The 18660-nt window shown below is 61.8% G+C and overlaps 1 protein-coding gene across 4 annotated transcripts in view; it reads right to left on the bottom strand.

Moving 5' to 3' along the window:
- ZNF385A (zinc finger protein 385A) overlaps positions 1-17761 on the bottom strand; it is a 52479-nt gene extending 34718 nt beyond the window's left edge. The window contains exon 1 of one of the 4 annotated variants that reach the window (XM_030554390.1): positions 17657-17761. In XM_030554390.1, coding sequence (XP_030410250.1) covers positions 17657-17746 — 90 coding nt within the window. In that variant the 5' untranslated portion in view covers positions 17747-17761. Of the gene's footprint in view, positions 1-4338; positions 4353-8834; positions 8865-9446; positions 9486-17656 lie in introns of those variants that run through there. The other 3 variants (XM_030554388.1, XM_030554387.1, XM_030554389.1) reach the window with 3 other exon arrangements.
- Positions 17762-18660: the final 899 nt, after the last annotated feature.

Genomic DNA, 18660 nt, shown 5'->3' with positions numbered 1-18660 from the left:
TCCTGCCCTTCCCAGCCATCCGGGAGGAGAGGGGCTCTCTGCTGCTCACGTGCAGCAAGGGCTGCAACTCAGGGCCAGCCCCGATTTTCGGGGCAGAGCGTCCTAGCTCCTCTCCTCCCCAGCCCCTGGGAGCTGGATTCGCTTCACAGGGCAGCTGTTCAAACAACTGCCAGCAGCACCCCAGCCCACTTTAGGACAGGAAGTGAAGAGGCTTTGGAGCCAGCCAAAAGGATGGGGGCTGGGCGCAGCTCTCGGAGCTGGGGCTGGAGTCGAGCCTCACCCCAGGGTTCACACCTCAGCGTTAGGAAGGGGCGGCAGCAGCACTCACGTCTTTGCACAACCAGAGCCGGGGATTTAAGCCTCAGCTGCAGCCCCAAGAGGTTGGCTGGGGCTGGCCTGGCTGTGGGGAGAGGGGAATTACCCAGCTGGGTCACCAGCATCCCTCTGAGCTCCCGCTCAGTCCTGAGATCTGGTCATGAACCCGGGGGGGAGGAGGGATCCAGCCTCAGGGCAAGGCACAGACAAAGGGGGTTCAGGGGAGGCCGTGGGACAGCAGGTTCGACTTCCTGGTCTGCCACCAACTGCCTCTGTGGCCGTGGAGACTCAGGCAGCCCCTCTGGGCCCCGGCTTCCCGCTGGGACATGGGGATGACAGCCCTGGCCAGCCTAGCCCAGCTCAACCCTCTCCTGCCCTGCCCAGCCCAGCCCTCTCCTGCCCTGCCCTGCCCTGCCCAGCCTCTCAGGAGTGTTTGGCTGTGAGGCATCCAGATACCAGGATGACAGGGGCCATAAGACAGACAGAACCGACAGAGCCCGATTCTGTACTGTATGGAGGACAATGCCCCCACCCCATGCTGGGCACCCCCTCGCGCTCACACCCCACCCCACACTGGGACCCTCGCTTTCACTCACACAGCCCAGATCCACCCCGACACATCCCACCAGCCACAGCCATGTTCCTTGTACCTACTGGGTTTCCGGGAAGTGGAGTGTTCCCTGTACTTACTGGGTTTCCAGGAACTGGATCCCCCCACAGCCTAAGGAGAGGATCTACAGGATGTCAAAAACCCAAATGAGTTCGGGGGACAACTAATAAAAGAACAGGGACAGGAGTGCGGTCAGAGGGTCATAAGAAGGGAGCCTGACAGGGGCACCGAGCAGAGAACCTCGGACAAAGCCCACTGCTCCTCAAAGGCGTCAAAACAGCCAGTGGACGCTGCCCAGAGGAACTCCGCCCGAATACGTGAACGGACAAGGGATCAGAAACAAGCCCCACAGTCACAGGAGTCTCCATTGGCCAACCTCCTCTCCCTGGTTGCGTGGATGGCTATTTTAGCCAGGGCGAGGAGGAGGTTGACCAGGAGGTCCCGCAACTTTGTGGGGCCACGGACAGGGAGTGCGTAGAGAAGGAGGTAAGGGGAAAAGTGCAGCCAGAAACGCAACAGGATATTGGTGAGGAGCTGGTATAGGGGCTGCAACCTGGCGCACTCTAAATAAACGTGCGCCAGGGTCTCCCTCACGCCGCAGAAGGGGCAGGTGTCTGGGGCAGGGGTAAACCGCGCCAAGTACACGCCCGTGCTCACGGCCTCATGAAGGAGGCCGCCAACTGATATCCCCGGTGGGCCTTGGGACCAGGGTAGATTATAGGCTGGCCCACTGGGGTTCCTCACTCTTGAGAGGTGGCAGGAGGTCCTGCCACTTTGCATCAGGGTGGGACACAAGGGTGAGGAAGTGAAGGGTGTGGAGCATGAGCGTGTAGAGATGTTTCCTTGGCACGGTATGGAAGCGGACCAGCTGCAGATCGTGCAGCCAGCTTGCGGAGAAGGGGCAGGGTGGCCGGTCGGGTCCACGGGGCAGGGGCCTGATGAAAAGGTCCAGAGGGCTCAAGGTGGAGGGTGGGCAGGGCGTGCCCTCATGTAGGACCTGTTTGAGGTAGGCCCGAGCAGCGGGCGGCAAAGCGGCCTTCACCTCCTGTAGTACATGCCGGGGAGTACAAGGTCTGGAGAGCTCCACACGCTGAGCGAGCGTCAGGGGATCCAGCCAGTCTCCCCAGTCGTAGTCCAGGAGGTCTCTGACCCTGGTAGCTTCTGCCAGGACCAACCTCTGGCGCACCGCGGGGGACTCCGCCACCTGCACACGGAGCTGGGAGTTGTGTAGCGGGGCTCCGCAAGGAGGTTCCTTGTAACCAGATAAGCAGCTGCGACCCAGAGACCTATTAACTGGGGCAGGGAGGCAGGCAAGGAGCCAGGACCTCGGCTTCTAGTCCATGCCCAGCAGGGGAGGGAGTGCGGCTTTGTTGTTAGAGCAAGGATGAGTCAGGACTCCTGGGTTCCCTTCTTGCCACTGCCCCGCTGTGTGACCCTGCTGCAGGGCCCCATGGGGTGGCTGACTCTGGAAAGGAGCAATGGGGCAGATTTGGCCAAGCTCAAACAGGACGTGTGCGGCAAACCAGGGAACTGACCCAGGTCTCCTAAACAGACAGAGGAGCGTGCTAGGCACAAGGCCACCCTTCCTCTGCGAGGGGAGCCGCAGGGCAGCCACCACAAGCCCCCCCAACAGAGCTTGGGTACAGGTCTGGCACTCCCTGGGCCAGGACCCTGGGGCCATCTTACTGCAGGCTTCTGCTGTCCTGAGCCCAGGGTGCTGCCTATGGGCACAACTCCCTCCCAGCCCCATGCAGCCCTGGGCGGTAATTTGCACATGCCCCCTTGGCACCCTGGCCACCTGTTTCCTAGTCTTTCATTCCCCCCGCACCCCCTCAGGTCCTGCTGATGGGCAGAGCCGGGAGCACTGAGAGTTAACCACGGCAGGCGGATTTCCGCCCAGCTAATCCAGCACGGGGCTCCCACAGCAGATTAGGGGGCGCTGAGCCATGGGGCACAGGGCCAGAGCAAACATCTGCACGCTGCCGCCAGGGGATTAGGGGCTTTATCTGGTCAGAGGCCCCACCCAGCCCATCCTCCCCAGCACAGCCAACTCCCCATGGATCACCCCTCCCAGCACCCCCACCACAGAGCGCTAGTTGGGGTGGGGGGCAGGGAACAGAGATTTCTGCTTCCACCTCATCTAAGCTGTGGGTCGAGCCGACTCAGGCGCCCCCTGCCCCCCCACAGCTGGTCACAGCCCAGGCAGACGACAAAGAGAGCCATGGGGGGGTGGGAATGTTCAGCAACGAGCCCTGTATGTTCCCTGCAATGGATCCCTGGCTCCGCTCCCCTACACCCTACTGAGCCCCAGCGCCGCTCCCCCCAGACCCGCAGAGCCCCAGCTCCACTCCCCAGACCTGCTCCCCCCCAGCCCCGCAGAGCCCCAGCTCCGCTCCCCAGACCTGCTCCCCCCAGACCCGCAGAGCCCCAGCTCCACTCCCCAGACCTGCTCCCCCCAATCCCGCAGAGCCCCAGCTCCGCTCCCCAGACCTGCTCCCCCTAGACCCGCAGAGCCACTCCCCCGAATCCTGCAGAGTCCCAGCTCCGCTCCCCAGACCTGCTCCCCCCAGCCCCACAGAGCCCCAGCTCCGCTCCCCAGACCTGCTCCCCCTAGACCCGCAGAGCCCCAGCTCCACTCCCCAGACCTGCTCCCCCCAATCCCGCAGAGCCCCAGCTCCGCTCCCCAGACCTGCTCCCCCTAGACCCGCAGAGCCACTCCCCCGAATCCTGCAGAGTCCCAGCTCCGCTCCTCAGACCTGCTCCCCCCCAGCCCCACAGAGCCCCAGCTCCGCTCCTCAGACCTGCTTCCCCCACAATCCCGCAAAGCCCCAGATCCGCTCCCCAGACCTGCTTCCCACCAGCCCCATAGATCCCCAGCTCCGCTCCTCAAACCTGCTCCCCCTAGACCCGCAGAGCCACTCCCCCGAATCCCGCAGAGTCCCAGCTCCACTCCCTAGACCTGCTCCCTCCCAGCCCCGCAGAGCCCCAGCTCCACTACTCAGACCTGCTTCCCCCACAATCCCGCAGAGCCCCAGCTCCGCTCCCCAGACCTGTTCCCCACCAGCCCCGCAGAGCCCCAGCTCTGCTCCCCCCCTGCCCCATGGAACCCTAGACCTGCTCCCCCCTGCCCCGCCAAGCCCCAGCTCCTCCCCCACCCCACCGAGCCCCAGCTCCACTCCCCTCTGTCTCATGCAGCCCCGGCTCTGCTCCCCCCTGCCCCACAGAGCCCTAGCTCTGCTCCTCCCCCCATCCTGCTGAGCCCCGAATCTGTTCCCCCCACCTACCCTGCCCTGTGGAGCCCCAGATTTGCTCCCCCCTCCAGCCCCAGCTCTGCTCTCCCCGTTCCCTGCCCTGTGGAGCCCTGGCTCTGCTCCCTCCCACCCCAGGAGCACTGAGGCCTGTGCCAGAGTCACCTGCACCGGATGAGGGAGATGCATTGTCAGCCTCATGCAGCCTGGAAAGGTGACTTTGGGAGCCTGCAGAGCCAGCCCCTGCAGTGGGGCCGCTCAGGGGTGAGAGGATCCGGCCCTGAGGGAGGGACGCCCGCTGGCTGCCGAGGGAGGGGGATGCATGTGTGGCAGCAAAGCCTGGAGGCCCCAGACCTGCAATGCAGGGAAGAGAGCAAGTTCTGGGGCTGCCAAGGCCCTTTCACACCGACTGCAGCCTCTGGGAGGGGATCCCTGCTAGCCTGCACCCCCAGGGCCGAGCTCCCCACACGGCTTCCGGCCCCTCATCTGCACCAAGCTCAGCACCACTGGGGGCCCTGGCCCTTCTGCTCCCACACCAACATCCTCTTCGGCCAGAGCGAGGGAACCCTGGCCAGAGGGGAGCAACCCCAGCCCTGATTCCCATGTCCTCCACCTCTCAGTTCCAAGCACAGTCCAAGGTCACCCCAAGCCAGTGGCAGAGACAGGAAGGAAACCCAGGAGTCCTGACATGGCCCCTGCCCTAACAGCCAGCCAGGGGGTGCAGAGCTCCCATCCACCCTGGGAAGGCTCAGCCGCTCTTCCTGGTCTGTCCCCGCAGCATGAAACTAACCCCTGCCCCGCTGTCAGTTCTGCCCTAAGCCACTGGGTCACAGCCCCTACCCCTGGGCAGACGAGGGGTTTACCGAGAGTCTCAGCCCCCTTGACTGATAACTGTCCCGCATACTCCAGGCCCCACCCAGGCATTACCAGCCCTAGTTGGGACTAGAACCCAGGCCACAACCCCTCCTCATCGGGCCCAGAGCCCCAAGGGGAGAATTTTCTATAATGTTTTTAGGAAGCCCCTGTGTGCCTCAGTTTCCCCTGTATTTCGCATGGCTACCCAGTGGGGGAAGGGACTGTTTGCTCTTAGGGCAGGTAGAGAGACCTAGGTACCAATGTCACCGGCTGCCTGAGCCGGGATGAGTCATTAAAAAGGACTGGCCGAGGCGACCCTTTATCAATGGAGAATCCGTGAAGACAATGGCAAAGCCAAACACCAGGACGCTGACACCCAGCGCCCCAGGGAGATGGATTCCACCCCCTCACCCTTGGGGAAGCTGGGCACAGACCCAGCAGAAAACAAAGAACAGGGAAGGTGTGTGGATATGAGCTGGCTGCTGGGAGTCGAGGCTCTCACCAAGGAGGGCAGACAGGCAGACAGACAGCGCCTGACCTACAGCTTGGCGAGGCCTCGGGCTGAGGACTCCAGTGCTGGGCTCCAGGAGGGGTGTCCGACCCTGAGGAGGGGACCCGGCTGCATCAGATGGGGCAGGAGGGCTGGAGCCCCGAGGGTCAGTCTCAGAAGGCCAGGAAGCCCCAAGGCTGCCCTGGAGGAAGTGAGACTCCCGGGCACATTAAAGGGGTCCCTCCAAGGGCCTGTCCCAAAGCTGGGGCGTGGCACTGATCCTGGGATCCAGAACAGGCCCTCACAGCACTTTGCAAATGGGGAAGCAGAGCCCTGCACTCTGACGCCAGGAGGCTCCATTACCCACTTGGGACAGATGAGTCATAGTCACAGCATGAGCCAGGAACAGACCCCAGGAGTCCGGACTCCCAGCCCCCTGCTCTAACCACTAGACTTCACCCTCCTCCCAGAACTGGGGATAGACTCCAGGAGTCCTGACTCCCAGCCCTGTGCTCTAGCCATCAGATAAGGCTTCCTGGGCAGCGGGAGGAGACAGGCTGGCATGGGAGGGAGGGCTGGTTTCACTTGCTTTAAGGGAGCAAGGCTGAGCTGAGAGCTCCCCAAGGGTAATATCATTGGGTAGTTCCCCCCTACATGGCTGGGCCTGTCTTTCTCGGTGACTACCTGGTGTGGGCACCCCTGAGTGGATTAGCAAAATACAGTTCCACAGGGTGGCAAAGGCTGGTAGAATCATGGCACACCTAGAAGTCCCCCTTTGAATCCTGCCCCTGCCTGCTCTGCCAGAGGCTCCCCTTCTCCTGGCTGCTGTCTGCAGAGCTCCACCCCAGAGGTGACTGCATTTCACTGGGGCACAAACAGCCACGAGATCGTTGGGCTCTGGTGAGATTTCACAGGCACATTAAAACAGCCCATCTCATTATTAACAGCCCTTGGGATTCCACAGCCCAGCAAGATGCATGGGGGCCTGGAAGTGTGCGATGATTCCCCTCCTACACTCCCGCCCAGCAGAAACCCAGCCCTGGGAATGGAGGCAGCAGAATGGAGGCCAGTGGCTGGCTCCGTGTGCTGGGCCGCAGGCATCACACAGCCTATGGAGCACGGTGCTGGTCACCAGGGAGAGGATGTGGCTACATCTTGTCACCGACAGTCAACAAGCAACCCCCCAGGCCTAGCAGATAATGGCTTGGAATAAACCCAGAGCCAGGAATAGCTCCCCGGCGCTGACCCGTCTCCCAGGCCGGAGCAGGGCAGCTCCCTGCACGTTCCTGACCATGATTAGATGCGCTAATGGCCCTGCCCAAGTTGTCTCCTGCCCTGCCCCTGTTCCAAAGAAACCAGCCCAAGGACTCGCCCCTTCTGCACTCTGCCTTGTCTGTCTGCTCCTGTCCCCAGCCCCTCTCGGCGCAAGAGCATCCTCCATTGCAGCTCCGGAGCCGCCTCTCTGCATCGCTCTGCCTCCTCAGCTCTTCCCCCGGGCGTCTGGCCTGGGATTTCCTACCAGTGCTGCCTGGACAGGAGCCTGGGTAACAGGCAGCGTGAAACCACGGCGCAGGAGCAGCGAGAGGAGGAGCTGGGAGCCCGGACTCCTGGGTTCTATTCCTGGCCAATCCCTTCCCCTCTCCCTGCTTCAGTTCACCCCACCTCTAAAAGCAGGCACAGCAACGCGGAGCCAGCAGGCCGGAGCGATTGGAGCTCAATTACCAGTCATGCAGCGTTTGGGTTCTCAGGAGCCAGAGTCGGGGGAATTGCTGCCAGCAAGCAGGGACTGGGCCCTAGCGGGCAGGGGAAAAGAGAAAGGGCTGGTTTATAATGGCTCCTTCGTGGGGGCGGGGATGGAGCTGGGGGGGATCTGCTGCAGTTCCCCGCACAGCCCCTGACTGAGGGGCAGGAGCCATCCCCCCTGGGGGTGGGGAGGGGAATTACCTCCAGAGCTGCCAGCTCTCAAGAGCTTTAGCAGAGACGCCCGTCTAGCAGAGGGCTCTTCGCACAGATGGGCTTGCACAGCCGCCTGGGAAAGGCCCCTCTTGGCAAGTGCTCCCCACAAGCCCCCTGCTGTTCCGCTTTCACACAGAGTCGTCCTCCCCCCCCCCAGCACGTTCCTCACGCACTCGCCTCTGAGACCTTCTGTCACTGCACAGAGCAGAAGGCTGGGAGCCAGGATGTGTGGGATCTAGTCTTACCTATGGGAAGGGGAGTGCGGTCTACTGCTTAGGGAAGGAACTGGGAGTCAGGACTCCTGGGTTCTGTTCCCAGCTCTGGGAGGGGAGTGGGGTTCAGTGGCTAGGGCAGGGGTCTGGAGATCAGGGGCTCCCAGGGATGGATTTCCAGAGGGGTTGCACCCCCTTAAAGCTGGAATCGTGTGTGCTCAGCACCCTGACAGGCCAGTATCACCTGAGTGACCTTGGGTGAGTCCACCTCTGTGCCTCAGTTTCCCTAGCTGTAAAACAGGGGCAATTCTCCATCTGCCTGGGGGCCATGAAGCAAAGTGCATCACTGCATGCTTACAAACCTCCCCCAGCCCCTGTTTCCCGGCAGGCAATGAAAACCCACAGAGGGGGTTGTGAGGAAAGTTGAACAGGTGAGCACCCCCTGGGGCTTCCTGGGAGTTAAAGGTACCTCCCACCCCCCAGACACCAAACCGCTGGGCTGATCACGGATACAGCTTGGGACCAGCTGCTGGATGCTGTTAAGGGAGCTGGGGTGGCTCTGCCATGGGGGGATCCCTACCTCGCTGTGGGAGTGGAGAGCTCCCCTCAGGGCAGTCTGTAGCGCTGGTGCAGCAGGGACTGCTTAGCGCTTGGAGGTCGCCGTGAAGGGACCTCGAGGAGGGTGTGGGGTGGTGACACCCCGGGTGACCCGACCTCAGGGGAGACAGGAAACCCGGTCTGCGTCTCAAAAATACATTAGCAAAACAACCATCAGGAAAGGAACTGAGGGACGGGGGGGGGGGGGCGCTGCGGGGAGGCAGGGGGCGCTGCAGCGAAGCAGACGGAGTGCAGTGTGCTGCGGGGAGGGGTACACGGGGAGCGGGGCGCTGCGGGACCCGGAAAGCGGTGCAGGTGGATGCGGGGAGCCGGGGAGGACGGAGCGGGAGCCGGAGACCGGTCTGCGGGGCTGGGCAGGGACCCTGGGGGATGAACGCGCTGGGGGGCGGGGAGATCGGATGGGGGGGATCGGGAGCCGGACTCTCCCCCTCGCCAGTCCGGGACACCTGCCGCCCCCCCCGCGGGGCCGCGCTTCCCGCAGCAGCCTCCGGTGAGCCGGTCCCGCAACGCGTCGCGCCGCCGCCCCTTACCCCGCCCGCCGGGGGCGACGCCGCGCTCCCCCAGCCCCGCCGCGGCGCTGATCCCGGCAGAGTCCCCGGCGCAGCCCGGCTGCGGGCGGAGCCGCCGGGCCGGGGCGGAGCGAGCAGGAGGAGCCCACCCCGGCGCGCCGCCGGCTGCGCTCCGCCCGGGGCAGGAGCAGCGGGTCCGGGCCGTGCGCTCCGCCCAGCGGGGGCACCTGGGGCAGGGCGGTGAGCGCTCAGCCCTGTCCAGCCCGGGAGCACAATCCAGCCGGGCCGAACAGAGGCCGGGCGCTGCAATCCGCCCCACTGGAGCTGCGCTGGCTGGGGGGCCAAAGCCCCTGCTGGACCCCAACTGCCCCAGCCGCATTTGAACCGGTCCCCGATCCCTCTGCAACGTTGGGGGCCTGAGAGCCAAGCCCCTGGCCCTGGCCCTGCCCCAGATGGCGGCTGAGGCCTCCCTTTCCAGGTGGGACGTGGGTTAACTGCGGGGACGGGACTGGTCCCTATGGCAGGGGGGGCGGGGGTCCTAGATGGCTCAACCCATTTCACCAAACACTTTGCCTCAGGCTTCAACCAGCCTGGGCAGTGCCAGCCCCCAAGGCCCTCGTTCCAGCCACTTACCAGCAACTGGACAGCGGGAAGAGGGAGAATTCAGGTTGGAAGAGCCAAGCTTCCTGCTCCCTACACCCCCCCATACACACACGGGGACCCCCCTGCCATGCAGCAGCCTGAGACGGCAGGGGGCCCTGGGCTCCCCCCAACTCACTAGAAGAGGACAGGCCGAGTCGCTCTGTGACCCCTCTGCTGTGTGGGTGCAGCCTGCTCCTGCTGGAGGGCCTGGAGAGGGGGGAGCTCAGGTGTAGCTAGCACAGCTGGGCGGGGAGCCGGCCGGGTGCCAGAATGATCTAATCAGGCCCTCCTGGAAGCCAGGCATCTGCTACACCAACAGCTCATATATTATTTTAATCTATACATAACGGCTAATGTAATGGGCCTCTGATCTACAGCAACAGCAGCCCCTCCCGTGGGCTGAGGCCTGAAGAACGCATGCTTCTCCCAGACCTCCCTGTTGTGGGGCTGGCTGGTTCCCCGCACCAAGCCAGGGGCTCCCAGGCCCCAGCACAAGTGAGAGAGACAGGAAGGGTCCTCGCTGCCTAAAGCGGCTGGGCCATGCTGCCCCCTCCCCAGCCAACTGAGGAACTTGGCAGCACCCTGCTAGCAGGCAGGCCACTGATGCTGTGGGGATAGGGGAGTTAGCCACAGGCAAGTCCTGCTCTCAGGTGGCTGAGCCAAATCCAGGGCGTGCAGCAGCCCTCCAGTGGGCACCACGGTCCCCCCCCCCCACACACACACACAGAGTGACTGACCAGCAGGGAGCCCAGTTTTCTGTCATTAAAAAAATAAATAAATAACCATAAAAATCTGTGTTTTTTTCGCAATTAAAATGAAACATGGAACTTTACTTTCCCTACCACAATACGGGAGGGACCAATGGAACCCCGTGAACCCCGTTTGTGCAATCTAAGGGGACTGGGCCCAGATCGGATAATCAAAAATTCAGATAATCCGGAGAGCTTCAGCCCTGGGCCATGGGGCTCCTGCTGTCAGTCTCACGTGGCAGGACTTGGGCTTCACCTGACAGTTGGAGCCCGGAGCCCCACAGCCTGAACTGAGCTGCTCAGGACCCACAGCCCAAACCCTGCCACCCAGGGCTGACAGCCCAAGTCCTGTTGCTCAGAGCCAGGCTGTCAGCTTCCATTCGGTGAATACAGGGAGCCGGCTAATGGAGACTCGCTAAACAAGGTTCAGATGTTTCTCATTTTTCAAAAAGTAAAAAAAGGCTAATTCAGCGTTTTCCCATGGCACACAGCTGTCGAGGCTCCCTGCTGGTCAGACAGCGCTCGTGACACTTGTGCATCAGTCAAGGGCTGTCATGCGGGCCCAGTGAAGTGCCTATAGATGGAGAGTCCTTCTCCGCACCAGGCCCACCCAAATCAGGGCAAAAGCCCCCCAAATCCACAGATTGGGAGGGAGGGAGTTGTCCCAGGTTGGGGGCGAAGGGGGGGCTAGTGCTGGGGCCGGAGACCGGAGCAGCGGTCAGCTGGGCAGACAGACACTGAGCCAGTGCAAGAGGAGCAGCCGGAGTTCAAACCGTGGTGGGGCTCTCCTCTGCCCCATGGGTGAGCCCTGCAGCCAGTGTGCCTTGGGCAGCCTCATCTTCTAGCACCTGCTAAGCGGTAGAGGGGGTGGGGGGAGGCAAACCCTCATCCCTCCTATCCCCCTTCATTGCCTGCCCACCTGAAAGTTGGGGTCCACCCAGGTTTCCTGTCCTAGCTACACCACTGCTCTGCACAGCCCCTAGCCTGGAGAAGAGCAGCGAACTCCCAGCCCTTCTACAGACTGTGCTCGAGTCTTCTGCACCCCTAACCACCAATCCCCAGAGCCCCCCTCTGCGACGGACGCAGCTCACTCCCTCGAGGCAGCTGAGGGGCGGGACAAGGTAACTTCAGGGAGAGAACCCAGGACTCTCAAACAGCTGCACCCACTTTGCCATGCTGCCTTTCAGGGGGCGCTGCCATGTTATGTGCCTGTCTGCCCCACATGACGACGGATGGGTTTCCATCCCTTTCCAGCAGCCAGATCGCAAGGGGAGCTTTAGGAATCTGCCGCTGGGTGTCGTCCTTTAACTCGAATGGCAGCAGCTGGCGCTTTTAGCGCAAGAGAGCCCAGGCTCCTGCCTTCCAGAGGGCCCAGTCCCATTGTTACATTGGCTATGGGGCCTTTAACAGGAGGCTGCACCCTGCTGCCAGAGCCCAGCAGCCTCGGCCCTAGCCCGGTCACAAATAGCTGTGCGCAGCTGGGGTGCCATGCGGTTTGTCGCCTGCTCTAGGATGATCCTCTGTGATCCCAGCACCCAGCTGTCTGCAGCTATTCCCCTCCCGAAGGGCTGGGCCGGGGAGACAGGCCTAAGGAATGGTGCCTGTGAAGTGGCTGTGCTTTGGGGAGGGTTGTGTTCAGAGGTGAGGTCACTGTTTGTTTTACTGGTGTATTCTGAGTGTTTTGGATAATGGGTGAGTCCTGACAACTCGTTCAGAAGAGGGAGGGGCCCCTCCTTAGCGGTTTGCTGGGATCAGAGAGAGGAGGCTGGGCTGGGCCAGCTCCCCAGAGAGCAGAACCGGGTTTAACAAATGTGTCTTTCCTGAGAGGCAGCTCTGTCCAGGGGGAGGTCAGCGTGGGGGACCTGCTGCCTCGGGGCATCGCTAATGAGACAGAGAGCCCTTGGCCTGCTGGTCTCTGCCTGGATCAGCACAGCGCAGCAGGGATTATCGAGGGGGGTGGGGGGTCTCAGCTCCAGCTCCTATATCACAAACTCCCCTCAGTGCTTTGAACTAATGGACCAACTCAGCCAAGAGCTGCTGGGGCCGTCAGGGAGTCAGAACTGCCCCAGATCTGGTCCCCTGCAGGAGCCACCCCCCATTTTTGCTCATATGCAAATTAGGTACAAACATACAAACGCTCTCCTTACATAAAATGTTGCCCAGGCAGGTGCCCTAAGCTTGGCAGCCATGGACAGCAGGATGTTCCTGTCCCCGGCTGCAGGAGTCCCAGACCAGTGGTCCCTCCCCGTGCTGCGGCCCTGTGGCAGGGGCTCCTGTGCCCAGCAGAGCAGTAGCTGCTGCACGGTTATGGTGTCAGCAGTGGGCTCGGGAGCGCTCCGCTCTCTGCACTAACTCTATGGACAGACGTCCAGCAGCCTCCGATCCCTGAGCCTCAGCCACCCAACACAGCCACCTCTCATCCCCACTCTGAAGCTGGGCCAAATCCACAGTTCGGTGTTCGCCCAGGGCCCGGGCTCCCTTCTGCCTTCCCACTTAGCTGGGGTTCCACATGGATGCTGGACCCCCCCCCCCCCCCGTTGCGTCTGTTGAACATTGCCTGTGCCACACTCATCCCAGAGGTGGCTGCATTTCAGTGGTGGCTGGACGCACGCTACAGGAAGGCCAGCAGAGTCCAAAGGGACTTCAAAACTTTTAAAACCAAACTCAAACCGAACGACCCCAGAACACAAACACTCCAAGACCACACCAAGCAGCCCCCCGAAAAGGAGAGACAGACCCAGTAAGGTGCCCCAGCTGCTGCTGATCTGTGTGGTGCAGAAGGCAGATGCCCAGAGACGAAGGTGATGGGCGGCAGCAGCCCCAAGCCCTCAGGCTAAGTTCTGCAAGCCAGTTTGGAGAGCATGGCAGGCCCGTCTACTTCATGGGGACCCTAGGAACAGATCCAGCACAATGCCCCCAGCCCTGCCAGTGCCCCCTCTCCTGAACCACAGCCCCCACCTCTACTGTTCCAGTCCTGGGTTTGTAAAATACTCAAGGGAGCCCTCAAGGGACCTGGGTTTTGTAAAATACTCAACAGTGGATGTTCTGCCCCAATGCCAAGCAGGGCTCCGCACACACTGGGCCAGACACTAAGCTGGGAATCAGGTGGCCTCAGTTCTGGTCTCACCTCTGCTGACTCCTAGGGATTCTTCTGCACACTTAACAGTTCTCAGTATTCACCAGCATTAGGTCCCCATTTTAGCTATGCTACTAGTGAGGTTACACAAGGTGAGCTGAAGCCAGCTGGGAACCGAATCTGAGTCCCTTATTACAGCAGACACAAGTCTTATCCACTCAGCCACATCACCTTTCAGATTAACTGTGCCAAACATACATGCTTCAGTTATCCCACCTCTAATCAGTAAAGCGAGCCCCCCCCCCCCATACACACACCGCTCTAACCTACCAGACTCCACTGCTCTTCCAGAGCCGTAAATTGAACCCAGGAGTCCTGACTTCCAGACACCCCCACCCTACTTTAATCCACACTGCCCGCCCAAAGCCAGGAAAAGGACCCAGGAGTCCTGATGCCAAGCCCCCCTGCTCTAACGCACAAGCCCTCACTCCCCGCCCATGGATAGAACCCAGTTGTCCTGCTCTCCAGTGCTCTCCAGTTGTCTAACAAACAGGTGTTGGGTATTTTTTGCCCATCTTCCAACAGGGTATTTGAAGTGGAAGCCAGATTGCCAAAGTCCCTTCTCCCTGAGTTGCCCATCACCATGGCATCTGGGCCCTCATGCCTCTAAAGAGCTCACTTCCAGATAGTGGGCATGATGTAATGCTACACCCCCTTAAAGTGCCAACGCTCCACCCAAAGGAGAATGCTTGTTTAGCTTCCCATGGCTGACACTGTGCCCTCCTGGGACCACCTTGCCCCACAGACCTGGACCAGGCTGCAAGGGCACCCCAGGGCTGGCAGAGAGAGAGCTGTGGGGTCAACCCCAGCCCCAAGCTGGGGACAAAGGGGCAAGGCCAGTCAGGCATGGTGGGCACAGAGTCCTAGCCCCACTGCCCTGGCACCGACACAGACCGCTGGACAGACAGACACTAGGTGCCTCCTGTGGTTATAAAATTCCAGGGTGGCTAGTGGGCCCTGGCCATGGCTTCCCAGGCCCTCCAGTTCTGGGCCAGCGTTATCCCAGGGTGGGGACCTTTCCCTGCTGTCGGCTGCCCCCTCCCTGTGGGGCGGAGCCTGGGGACAATTGTGAGAAGCCTGGCTCCAGTTAATGGGTGTTATGAGCTGAGCTGGGCTGTGTGGACAGGGCTCTCCCAAGGGCAGGGCAGGGCAGTGGGATGAATGCCCACAACCATCCCAGTCATGGGAAAGGCTGAACAAGGGCGATCGAGATGCTGGCTTGGACTGACCAGGCCCCTGGATCGAACTCCAGGGCGTGTGAAGATCCCACCCGGGACCCAGAGCCATGTGGGGCTGGAAACCAGCTCCCCAGCACTGATGTGTCGGAAATTAGGCCTAAGTGGTGGACAAGTGAATGGGTGCACTGGGGAGTCCCCCCACCATTCCCTAGTGTTGGGCTCCATAAAGGAAGAGCCTTCGGAGGCTGGGGGTGTGGCCGGGGGTGCAGCCGGATGGACATAACTGGTGCCATCCTGGCTGCCATGGGACCCACCAGCACCCTGCTGACCCTGACAGACGCCCCAGCCAGCCTGGGCCAGAGAGGCCACAGCAACACCGAGCCAGGAGCCAGCCCGCAGCCCAGGCAGCCCTGCTGTCGTGTGTACTGAACACAGGTGTGCGGACACCGGGCAGCACTTCAGGGTCCTTAGCCCTCCCAGCCCATGTGTCTGAGCTCGGGTGGCTGGCCTGAGTCTCTGTCCACACTACTCATTAGCGCAAGCGGGTCTGCCTGGGCCGGGGCATGTGGACACGCCCGGGGGGGGCTCACTGCCTGTCTGCCTGGTCCAGAGGCTCATGGACACGCCCAGAGAGGGACCCACAGCCTGTCTGCTCAGCCCTGGCACATGGACACACTCAGAGAGGGACCCACTGCCTGTCTGCCCTGGACAGGGACATGTGGATAAGCCCAGAGAAGGACCTACTGCCTGTCTGCCTGGGTCGGGGCATGTGGACATGCCCAGAGGGGGACTCAATGCCTGTCTGCCCGGGCCAGGGACACGTGGACATGCCCAGAGAGGGACCCACTGCCTGTCTGCCTGGCCCAAGGGCTCATGGACACGCCCAGAGAGGGACCCACTGCCTGTCTGCCCGGGCCGGGACACATGGACACGCCCAGAGAGGGACCCACTGCCTGTCTGCCCGGCCCGGGACACGTGGACACGCCCAGAGAGGGACCCACTGCCTGTCTGCCCGGGCCAGGGACATGTGGACACGCCCAGAGAGGGACCCACTGCCTGTCTGCCCAGGCCAGGGACACGTGGACACGCCCAGAGAGGGCCCACTGCCTGTCTGCTCAGTCCGAGGCCTCATGGACATGTCCAGAGGGGGACCCACTGCCTATCTGCCTAGGCCGGGGCATGTGGACATGCCCAGAGAAGGATCCACTGCCTGTCTGCCCAGCCCGGAGAACGTGGACTCGCCCAGAGAGGGACCCACTGCCTGTCTGCTCAGCCCGGGGCCTCTTGGACACACCCAGAGGGGGACCCACTGCCATCAACACCTCCAGCTAAATCCCAACCACCACATGGGACATGAGACTTTGTGCCTGCCCCCGGCACCCCCTGCTGCCATGTCTCTTTCCCTTCCCCATCTTACTGCTCCTCTTTCCTCGCCTCCCTGTTTACCGTCTGGCTCACCAGAGTCTGGCCTTGCTGCCAAGACACTATATTTTGCAACACGGCTGCAAGCCTGTGCCCAAGGGAAGAGAAGAGCAATGCCCCAAGTTTGCCGGGTCTTGGCCTGGCTCATCAGCCCGTGGGCCAGGATGTAACACGCAGAGGAGAGAGACGCTGCTGGTCTCCTTCCCTCTGTGGGCGTTTGTTTTGTTTTGTTTTGTTCTGTCTGCAGGGAAACGGGATGGGACTTTAACAACAGCAGCAGCAGCTCCAGCCCAGCTCAGCCGGCAGCTCCGTCCTCCGGCCAAAGGCCAGTTACTCCCATGGCTGGTCTATCCAGGAGCTGAAGGGCTGGGGCCGGGCATAAAGGGGCGCTGGTCTGGGAAAAGCCTTTAATACCTTACAGCTCAAAGGCTTTCACTGGCTTTTCTTCTTCCCCTGGGCTTTCATACAGGCTTCCCGAGCTGTTCCCGGGGCGTTTGCCATGGCACTGCTCAGCTGAGAGCTCTGATAACCAAACCCCGAACCTTGTCTGATGCTGGACACAGACTGGGGCATGCTCGTGCCCACGGCTGCCCGGGGAGGGGCAAGTGGGGCAATCTGCCCCGGGCCCAGGGCCCTGCAGGGGCCCCACGAGCCATGGCCCTGCGGCGGTCTGGGTCTTCAGCACCATTTTGGCAGCAGGGGGCCCTTCAGTGCTGCCGAAGACGTGGAGCGACTGAAGGCCCCCCCCACTGCTGCAATGCTGCTGAAGACCTGGACCGCCGTCAGCTGAGTACAAGCGCCACAGCTCCCCCACTTTGCCCCAGGCCCCCTGAATCCTCTGGGCAACTCTGCTCACCTCTTGCACTCATTGGACTCCTATATTCCATTTAAAGTAATACAACAGCACCCCCTGGGGGGCAGGGGATGTACAGGGTATGGCACCCCTGGGGCAGGGGACGCGTGGGGCCTGGGCACTCTGATGGGGGGGCAGGGGACCATGGGCATGCTGGAGGGGGAGGGGATGTGTGGGGTACAGGCACCTAGAGACCTAGGTAAATCCATCCCTGTCTGTCTGTAAGGCCTGCGCAGGGCTTGCTGGGGCTTTGTGCTCTAACACTCATGACTCATAGACTTTAAAGTCAGAAGGGACCATTATGATCATCTAGTCAGACCTCCTGCACAATGCAGGCCACAGAATCTCACCCACCCACTCCTGTAACAAACCCCTAACCTATGTCTGAGTTACTGAAGTCCTCAAATCGCGGTTTGAAGATCTCAAGCTACAGAGAATCCTCCAGCAAGTGACCCGTGCCCCATGCTGCAGAGGAAGGCAAAAAACTTCCAAGGCCTCTGCCAATCTACCATGGAGGAAAATTCCTTCCCGACCCCAAATATGACGATCAGTTAAACCCTGAGCATGTGGGCAAGACTCACCAGCCAGCACCCAGGAAAGAATTCTCTGTAGTAACTCAGATCCCACCCCATCTAACATCCCATCACAGACCACTGGGCATACTCCCCCGGCTGTATCTCTCAGAGCCCCCAGCCCTGCCACGGGCCAGGATCCCTGTCCCTCCCCACTTCGCCCAAGTGCATCTCCGTCTCGCCTGCTTTCGGGGGTTCCCCAGGCCTGGACAGGGGAAGGGAAAGCAGAGAAGTGAGGCAGAGTCCTACCCGAGCCTGCAGGGCAGGGCATGGTGGCAGCCAGGGCCTTACCGTGCTGAATCCTGGGAACAGGCCCACGGTTGGCTGCGCCTCCATGGGGAAGGGCAGGAAGTGCTTGATGTCCAGTGGCGGCTGGATCATGGCGGGGGGTGCACGCAGCATGGCATGGAGCGGGGCCGCCCGGCTCAGGCTCCCTAGACAAGAGACAAGGAGAGAGCGTTAGGAGCAGCATGGGTGGGGGGGCCCAGCAGGAGCCACGTCTGCAATGGGGAGGGGGAGTTTCCCCATCACCCGCAGGGATCCGACCCAAACCACAGGCTCTGGGAGCAGCAGCTGCAACCTGCAGCTGGACACCAGGGGGTGCAAGGCTCCCACACACACTAAACCAGCCTGGGGTACAACCTCAGTGGGTGATGGCCTGGCCCATTAGGGTGACCAGATGTCCCGATTTTATAGGGACAGTCGCGATATTTGGGGCTTTTTCTTATACAGGTGCCAATTCCCCCCCCCCCTCCGATTTTTCACACTTGTTATCTGGTCACCCTATGGCCTATAGATGCTGGAACTGGGGGGGCTCACCCCAGGCTCAAAGTGGCTTACAGTTTGGTTCAACGGCTCTCAGCCCCCCACTATACAAATTGTTCCAGCCCCCCTGGTCTGACCCACCTGCAGAGGGAGCCCCCAGGACAGGGCAAGGGGCTCTGGCCTGGTCAGCACAGGCAGGATCCAGGCCTGAGCCTCACTAGCCAGCGTCCAGCCTCCTGGGCCGGTCTGTGCCAGGCCTGGGACCGGCTCCGTGGTGGCAGCACCCAGGTGCACTGGCCACAAGGCCAGGGCCAGAACAAGTCCCCCGGGTGCAGGCGTGTGCTGCTCACTGCCCCCACCAGCAGGCGACACCTCGCCCAGCCGTGGAGGGATTCAGAGACCAAGAGGGAGTTAACCCAAAACATGCTGGGCTGTCACAGCAAGGCAAACGAATGCACGTTGGAGGCTGTGGGTCAGAATTGAGGGGCACTGGCTGAGCTGGGTGTGAGGGAGCCCAGGGATGGGACAGC

This window comes from Gopherus evgoodei, chromosome 3, assembly GCF_007399415.2.
Source record: "Gopherus evgoodei ecotype Sinaloan lineage chromosome 3, rGopEvg1_v1.p, whole genome shotgun sequence".
Classification (NCBI taxonomy): Eukaryota; Metazoa; Chordata; order Testudines; family Testudinidae; genus Gopherus; species Gopherus evgoodei.
This window is presented reverse-complemented; position numbering and strand designations above follow the sequence as displayed.